Here is a 9,036-nt window from a genome sequence, read left to right as displayed (position 1 = left end):
GCGCACCGTGCGCGTGTTCGAGGCTGGCGGCGGCGGCGGCGGCGGCGTGCGCGGGCCGCGCGTGCGCGCTGCGGCGGGGCGAGGGGCGGCGCGGGCGGGAGTCTGTCAGTGACAGCGGGAGGGGGAGGGGGCCGGAGATGGTGGCGGCGGCGGCGGCTCTTCCGACATGAGGCAGCGGCACCGTGGGGCTCGGCGGTGGCCGCGGCCGCGGCGGCATCTCTAGCTTGGGAGGCTGCCCCAGGCGGGCGTCCCGAGCCGGCGTCGCGGGAGCGGCTCTGCGGCAGTGCCGCGCACGGGCCGCCGGCTGAGGGGCCCGCTCCCTGCCCTCGGTGCCGGGCGGCTCCCGGGCCCTGGGCATCCCCGACCGTAGGGTCGGCCCCGGCGGCCTGGAGCAGGCGGGCGGGGCTGGGAACAGCCCCCTCCAGACGGGTCGCGCCGACGGGGGTGGCCGCAGAGCCTCGGGCTCCGCAAACTCGCTGCCCGCCTCCCGCGGGGCCGCCAAGCGCGGGGCGGGACGGAGGGGTCCGGCCGGCGGCCTGACGCAGTGGAGGCGCCACGCTTTGCGCAGCATGAGGGGCCCGCAGCCACCGCCGGGAGAGCGGCGTTCGCCAGAGTGGCCGGCGGCGTGAGAGTGCTCGGGGCTGGACTCCCCTCCGCCGCCGCGGCGGGCGCAGCAGGCGAGTGTGAGCGAGGGGACGGGCCGCGGGCTCGGGCGGCGCCGCGGACTCGGTGGCCGCCGCCTCGCGGACCCTGGGCGCTCCGGGCCCGTCCTGGGTGCCTGGGGTTGGCCTCGAGGCGGGATCCCGGTGGTAGCGCCGATTAGACATTACCGCAGTTCTGTGAGTATATGGTGCCTTTGCAAGCAGACAGCTGGCGCCGCCACTTAGGAAATGGGTAGAGCTCGTGGCCTTCAGGTGCGTGTACCTGGATGGGAATAAACACCAGCTTAACTCTGCTTGTCTCGCTGACAGGTAGCGGTGACCCCGGTCGGGGGTGGCTGCGAGCGCAAGGCAACATGGCTTCCCCGCCCCACCAGCAGCTGCTGCAGCACCACAGCACCGAGGTGAGTTGTGATTCCAGCGGAGACAGCAACAGCGTGAGGGTCAAAATCAACCCCAAGCAGCTGTCGTCCAACAGCCACCCTAAACACTGCAAGTACAGCATCTCCTCCAGTTGTAGCAGCTCTGGGGACTCAGGGGGCGTCCCCCGGAGAGTGGGCGCCGGAGGCCGCCTGCGCAGGCAGAAGAAGCTGCCCCAGCTGTTCGAGAGGGCCTCCAGTCGGTGGTGGGACCCCAAGTTCGACTCGGTGAACCTGGAGGAGGCTTGCCTGGAGCGCTGCTTCCCGCAAACCCAGCGCCGCTTCCGGTATGCGCTTTTCTACATAGGTTTCGCCTGCTTACTCTGGAGCATCTATTTTGGGGTCCACATGAGATCCAAAATGATTGTCATGGCAGCTCCTGCTCTGTGCTTCCTCGTGGTGTGTGTGGGCTTTTTCCTGTTTACCTTCACCAAGCTGTATGCCCGACATTATGTGTGGACCTCGCTGGTTTTCACCCTCCTGGTGTTCAGCCTGACTCTGGCTGCCCAGTTTCAGGTTCTGACGCCTCTCTCGGGACCTGTTGACAGTTCCAATCATACTCCCGCAGCTAAGTCCACAGACACTTGCTTATCTCAAGTGGGGAGCTTTTCCATGTGCATTGAAGTTCTCTTTTTGCTCTACACCGTCATGCACTTACCTTTGTACTTGAGCTTGTTTTTGGGAGTGGCATACTCTGTACTTTTTGAGACCTTTGGCTATCATTTCCAAGATGAAGACTGCTTCCCCTCACCTGAAGCAGGGCCCCGGCACTGGGAGCTGCTGAGCCGAGCCCTGCTCCATGTCTGCATTCACGCCATTGGGATCCACCTATTCATCATGTCCCAGGTGAGATCCAGAAGCACCTTCCTCAAGGTGGGACAGTCAATTATGCATGGGAAGGATCTGGAAGTGGAAAAAGCCCTGAAAGAGAGGATGATTCATTCTGTGATGCCAAGAATCATTGCTGATGACTTGATGAAACAGGGGGACGAGGAGAGTGAGAATTCTATGAAAAGGCATGCCACCTCCAGCCCCAAGAACAGGAAGAAAAAGTCTTCCATACAGAAAGCCCCTATAGCATTCCGCCCATTTAAGATGCAGCAGATTGAAGAGGTCAGTATTTTATTTGCAGACATCGTAGGCTTCACCAAGATGAGTGCCAACAAGTCTGCTCACGCCCTGGTAGGTCTCCTCAATGATCTGTTTGGTCGCTTTGACCGGTTGTGTGAAGAGACCAAGTGTGAGAAAATCAGCACCCTGGGAGACTGCTACTACTGTGTGGCAGGGTGCCCCGAACCCCGGGCTGACCATGCCTATTGCTGCATTGAAATGGGCTTGGGCATGATAAGAGCCATCGAGCACTTCTGCCAGGAGAAGAAAGAAATGGTGAACATGCGTGTTGGGGTTCACACGGGGACTGTTTTGTGTGGCATCTTGGGCATGAGGAGGTTTAAATTTGACGTGTGGTCCAATGACGTGAACCTGGCCAATCTCATGGAGCAGCTGGGAGTGGCTGGCAAGGTTCACATTTCTGAGGCCACTGCAAAATACCTTGATGATCGGTACGAAATGGAGGATGGGAGAGTTACTGAACGCCTCGGCCAGAGTGTTGTTGTTGACCAGTTGAAAGGTATGTGTATTTCTGTGCCTAGTCATTTCCCTCCCCAATCCTGTTTGTGTTGGAGAAACAAAACAATCTTTCCAGCGTCAGTATCTGGAGTTGTTGTCTCCGGATACCTTACTGTGGGGGCATCTCAGAGCCAGTGGAACTTTTCCTCCAATTAGTCAAATATCACAGATCTGTTCACACTGTGGCAGTGCTGACCTAGATGAGACCTTTAGAAGGAAGGAGAACTTTGAAAATGCATCTCCTTGCCAGTTGGCTGTTAATGTTTCTGAAATTCTGGGTGCAGATCTGATGAATGTCAGGGTACTGAAGCCCTGCAGTCAGAACTTTGAAGCTCTTTAAAAATTGCCTTTGCATTTCATTTGGTCACCCTTAAGTCCCATCAAAACATTTCCCTGTGCCCTTTTCCAACAATGTGAAGAATAAAACCTTTCTCCTCTCAGGCCTCCCTTTGCTGGGACAAGGAAGTCTGCTCAGCCCTGTAGGACTCTGAGAATTAGATAGAGTCATAAGTGCACACTGCCTTTGGCTAGGTGTCTTTTTAAGAAATGTTTGCATTTTCAGCTTTCAACTTTATTTAATGATGCTTTCTTATCATGGTATTTGTATTATCATATAGACTGCAGCATTTTAGAATGAACTTCTCAAGCCACCAGGTGATTTGAAAGTAAGCATTGCATCCAGAGCGGTGTTTAACCCCCCCTACCCCCAGCCGCTCAGATTAGTATCTGGTCTCTTGTCCCAGTCTTAAGCTCCTTACTGCTATTCTTGATGTTTTCACTGGGCTTTTTAAATTTTATTTTTTGTATTTTCATATAGGGCAAAAATATTTGAGGTCTAGTAAGTGGGACCAAGAGTAAGGATTCTAAATAGCACTTTTTAAAAACAGTACTTATGTTTTACTAAAATCTTCCAGATTGAGGGGAACATCTATTTAGGAAGTATGTAGAGAAAAATCACGTTGATTTTAAAAGCCTAAATTTGTAAAGCTATATTATATGTTTTATGGTGCCCACATGTTGCATAATTACACAGTGAAAAGCCCCAGGAAAGGGAATCCTCAGAAGAAGTAACAGCTCAAATCAGAGATGGGAGAAGTAATAGTGTAAATCAGAGGCAGTACGTGATTGATTTTGAGGGCCTGAATAGATTGTCAGCCTTGACACAATCCTATATGCTCAGTTGATATTTTCTTTATCTGCCTTTGATTGGAGTTCCCCATGTCATTTATTTATTGGTTATCTGGCGAGGGTTCTTTGTCCTTCTGATTTTTCTTTATTATATTAATTTTGGTATTAATTGAATAATTTGGATGTAGTAGAAAAATATTTTCACCTGATAATTACCTCTATCTAGAGAGATTTAAATGCTACATTGATGAGGTCAGAAACTACACTTCACAGTTCACATGAGAGATTCTGCTGTGACAAGTGTCTTTCCCTGTAGGAGAATGGCTCTTGCTCTCAACTCTGAAAGTGCCAGTGGAGTGGAGTGCAGATGTAATTACTGCTAGACAATTTGGCATCTTTAGGGTCCAAGTGTTGCAGGCTCTGTCCTCAGAGATAGTGGGACAGATTCCAGAGAATGGAGCTGTGCTGTACTACGTAAAATTAAGTATAACAATGATAGCAATTCTGTAAGTGGTATTTTGAACAGGGTATTACTTGAACTTCAAAAATAAAAACACATGTAATCATTAAGTATGTCTGGAAATTGCCAAGTTTTTGACTCTTTGGCAGTATCCATTTTTGTTAATTCATGGTTAATTTTATTTTCAATTTACAGATCAAGGGACTAAAGATGCAGGCAAAAAAAAATCTAGAACGGGTTTGTTGATTTTTTTAAACCTCAAATAGTGTATGTAAACTTGGTAAATTCACTTTTTCTCTAAATTGTGTACACTGCGTATTTATAAGGAAAAGTCTTAGTACTAGATGGAAGGTAGGGAAAGACAAAGCTTAGCTAAACCGGTGATTACTTTATATTGGTATTCCCTCCTTTAACTGTTTCCCTGAGACCATGAATTTTGCTGTATTAAGCTTATTTTGAAAACCTTTGTGGACAGGACCCTACTAATAGAGGATGCCTACACAATTTCCTGCCCCTTTTTGAAATTGCACAGTTCGATTCTCCAGACATTGTACAAATCTGCAAAATTGAGATGATCACATGGTGTGTAGAAGAACGTTTTCATACATGGGGTTAAGGTTATATATGTAAGATTTCTTTTAGTCTGTCTTTGGGTTTGTGGTAGATATTTTCTGTATATTACGTTGGACATTAGTCTTTCCCTCTCATCCCCTTTTCTGATGATGGGGTTAAAATACCCAGTAGAGGGCTCTGTAGAAATGAACTGGGGATTCCATAACTAGCCCAGCAGCATGAAATGAAGCTACTCTAATTTATCCGAACAGGCTTTGTGGAAGGGTAGACTTTCATCATTTATGCACATTTACTCACTCTTTGGAAATCTTTATTGTGCTCTTTCAACGTGCCTGGCACTGAGGATGCACAGATGGAGTCATGGCAGTTCCTGACCTCTGCAAGCTCACAGCTGTAAATGCTGTAGAGTATGTAGAGTCAGGAACGCTTTAGAGCCGTGCATGAACTTGGGGTGGGTAGATGGGAGCAAAACATTTGGTATAGTGGGAATAACATGGGCAAAGGCTTGGGGTTGTGTTCCTTGGTGGGCTGGGCAATTGTAAGTAGTTCATTAGGACAAGGAAAGTTGTGGGTCACATGGGAAGGAGTTTGGATTCAATCCTGTAGGTAATGGGGAGCCACTGATAGATTTTATGCAGAAGGCTTAAATGATCTGATTTGCAGTTTTAGAAAACTCACTGTTTCAGTTCCAGGGACTATGTTGGAACGGTATGAGACTAGAAATTAGGGAGTTGTTTCAGTAAATCCCAGGCAGGATTGATGGTAGCCTGAACCAAGGTAACAGCAGTGGTGAAGGAGGTGATGGGACAGATATAAGAGTAGTAAGATCAACTTGATAGGACTTAGCACCTGATTTAAACAGATAACTGGGGGAGGCAAGGAGCTTGATGGTTTGAATGGGAAATGGCATTTCAAGTTTCTGGAACTGACCTGGGGACAGTTTGGAGTCAGGAATGGGTGAGGGGCCTTCAGAGTTTCTGTGGTATGGATGGAGAATGCAGGATTGAGTTGCAGAATATGACAGGCCAGAACCCCCTGGCTTGTTCATTCATTTAGTCAACAAATAATTTAGTGCTGGGCACAATTCTAGGTGTTGGAGATATAGCAGTGAACAAAACAGATAAAAATTTCTGCCTTTCTTTTGGTGCTTCTGTTCTAATACTACAGTCAAATAGTAAACGAATAAGTAAAATATAAAGTTTGTGCTAAGTTCTAAGGAGAAAGTGTAAAGCAGGAAGAAGGATATGTGTTTCTGTGTGTGTGTGTGTGTGAAATTTTAGATAGGATCACCAATCACTTAGAAGGTAGAAATAATTTTCAGTTTAGGACTAGGATTTTGGAAATTATCCAAAAAGTGAGGGGTAATTATTATTAAAGATAGGGAGAAATAGATTTGAATGTTGGGAAGAAGGGTCCTTTCACACCATTTGGGATGAACCACTGCACCCTGTTCTGTTCTGCCTTGGGCCACAAGCAAAAAGATGATGTGTATTGTTTAGAACTGTTTTTTTTCCCCTATTATAGGTAGAGTCACAAAGACAGAAGGTAAAATTGTCAGAGAATACTTACAGACATCTTATTTCCCCCCTCTTAAATATTAGGACTATAAAACAAAGGTGCTCAGTTACTCCACTCACAATCATGTTTTTATAGAAGAGGTAAGAGTTTTTGAAAACAGGAAGGGAACTGCTTAGCATGCTCTGCTAAGGTTAGAGAGGCTATTCCCTTGGAATAGGCTGGAACGTCATGCCCTCCTCCCCCCAAGGCTGATGGTGGTGGCAGCAATAGCAGAACCAGAGGATGGAAGCTGGGACAGAACAGATTTGAGAAGGTGTTGGAATTCTGGGACTGGGATGATCAGGAATAGCCCTGACTGGCTTTATGAGCCTTTTTCCACAAGCCAGTGGTTCTCAAACTTTTTGGTCTCAGGACCCCTTTATTCTTCTAAAAATTATTATGGAAGCTAAAGAACTTGTGTTTATGTAAGTTTTCTATTGATATTTACCTTACTAGAAATTGAAACAGACTGAGAAGTTTCAAAAATCTTTCCTTGATTCATTTAAAAATAATAAGCCCATTGTACCCATTGCATGTTAATATAAATAACATTTTTATAAAAATAACCACATTAAAAATATTTTCATAAAGAGATTTAGTGAGAAGAGTGGCACTATTTTACATTTCTGAAAATCTCTTTAATGCCTGGATTAATCAAAGACTGGATTTTTAAAAAGTTGTGGTAAAATACACATACAAATTTATCATTTTAGCCATTTTAAAGTGTGTAAACTAGATTTTCTTAAGTGTTTTGGCATTATTGCAGGATGCTGATGAAAATATAGAAAAATTGGCTTAACTTTGATGTAGAGGTAGTTGAAAAATGGAGGAGCATTTTAATAGCCTTTTTAGGTAATTGCAGATTTTTTTTGACACTGAACTAACACCCAACAGACAAGTGGTAGTTTCTTAAGGGTTACTTGCAATATGAATCTGAAATCCTATTAATCAGTTTCTTTATATGCTATTAAAAGCCCATTGAATTCTTGCATGAATCTTTACCCAGGTGTGACTTTGTAACATCATGCATTGGTCATTTGGAAAATATTGGTGTTTTGTTATATAGATCTTCCCAGTGTTGACATAAGCAAAGTCTTTAATATTGGGACAATGTCAGCTTCACAGTGGCAGATAAGAGTTTTCCAGAATTCTAGTTTTCACTTGAAAGTTTGAATTTTATCATTGGCAACAAATACTGTCAGTTGTTTTCCTTGAAGTGGCAGACTCATATTGCTCATTTTTCAGGAAGAGTCTACCAAATACTCAAGTCTGAATGACTGTAGTTTGTCTGTAGGTTAAGTATAAATGATATTCTATCAAAAAAGTAGCTAGTTCAGCCTATAACCCAAACAGTTGGACTGATGCTTTTCTTGACAACCATGGTACTTCGGAGTGCAGTGGAAGTGCTATAGACACGTTTTCCATTTTGTCACACAGCGTATGAAAAAGACATGCACTCAAGGTTGGGATTTAACACTATTATTCATTTTTACTGCTTCCTCAAAGGACATTCTTTGTTTTTTTAATTTCTCTTTCTCTAGGATTCTATTCTAGTAACACTTTTTTTTTTTTTTTTTTTTTAAATATATCTTTATTGATTTCAGAGAGAGGAAAGGAGAGGGAGAGAGAGATAGAAACATCAATGATAAGAGAGTCATTGATCAAGCCCGCAACCGGGCATGTGCCCTGACCTGGAATTGAACCCCAGTCACCTGGATCCTAGGTCGATGCTCAACTGCTGAGCCATGCTTGGCCGGGCTCAAAGGACATTCTTAAATGAAACTGACTTTTTTTCTTTCTGCAAGTGTGTGGTGGTAAAGAACACCTTGATGACTAGAACAGTTTGGTGCCACTGCTCTGATTCAAGCATCAGCAGTTTTACCCATGATTACTTTTGTACCATCAATGCCAGTGTCAACACTGCAAAAGGCAATAACGTCATAGCATTATTATGGAAAAAATTTTGACCTCACAGATGCCTTGCATAGGGCTCAGGGACATCTAGGGGTCTGTAGACCACACCTTGAGAACTACTACCCAAACACACATCCCCATGTAGATGAAACAACTCAAACTGGAACTATGATAGACATATCACATTTATTGTAGAAGTAGCAAGTGACTTTAGTTCATACATTTACTTTTTCTCAAAAAATTCCTTTGTGATTCTCCCAAATATTTGTTGCTGGTGTTTAGGGTTCATGATGAAGACCATCAACTTGGTTCTTTTAATTTATTTTTGCAGGGCTCACCCTTTGGCAGTATAGTTTGGCAGCAGGGTGTATTGAATTTGGTTTCTGATACATTTGGATTTAATTCTGAGTTCTGTGATTTCTGAGCCATGGAACGAACCATGGACAAACTACATAGAGACTCTCCAATTTATAGGAATGACAGTACCTCTGTCAGAGGGTTATTGGGAGAATTAAATGAGGTGATGATTCAAGTAAAGCACTTATTAGCATAGTGACTCGATCACAACAGCTGTTCAAGAAATAAAACCAACTCTTGTAGCTGGTGAGTCACATTTTGTACTACACTCAAGGGTGTTTCTTTTTTCCTACATTCTATTTGTTGCACATCTTGTATAATTTGGGACTGAAACTCAGAA

The 9,036-nt window shown here is 45.1% G+C and overlaps 1 protein-coding gene across 2 annotated transcripts in view; it reads left to right on the top strand.

Annotated features, from left to right (window-relative positions):
• Positions 1-381: 381 nt before the first annotated feature.
• The window catches only part of ADCY9 (adenylate cyclase 9), a 122,625-nt gene continuing 113,970 nt past the window's right edge, over positions 382-9,036 (top strand). Inside the window, exons 1-2 of one of the 2 annotated variants that reach the window (XM_081133126.1) lie at positions 382-677; positions 972-2,708. In XM_081133126.1, the coding sequence (XP_080989252.1) occupies positions 1,016-2,708 (1,693 nt within the window). In that variant the 5' untranslated portion in view covers positions 382-677; positions 972-1,015. The remainder of the gene's footprint in view (positions 678-971; positions 2,709-9,036) is intronic. The other variant, XR_013998496.1, reaches the window with a different exon arrangement.

Source organism: Miniopterus schreibersii (genome assembly GCF_964146895.1).
Source record: "Miniopterus schreibersii genome assembly, chromosome: 3".
Taxonomy (NCBI): domain Eukaryota; kingdom Metazoa; phylum Chordata; class Mammalia; order Chiroptera; family Miniopteridae; genus Miniopterus; species Miniopterus schreibersii.
This window is presented reverse-complemented; position numbering and strand designations above follow the sequence as displayed.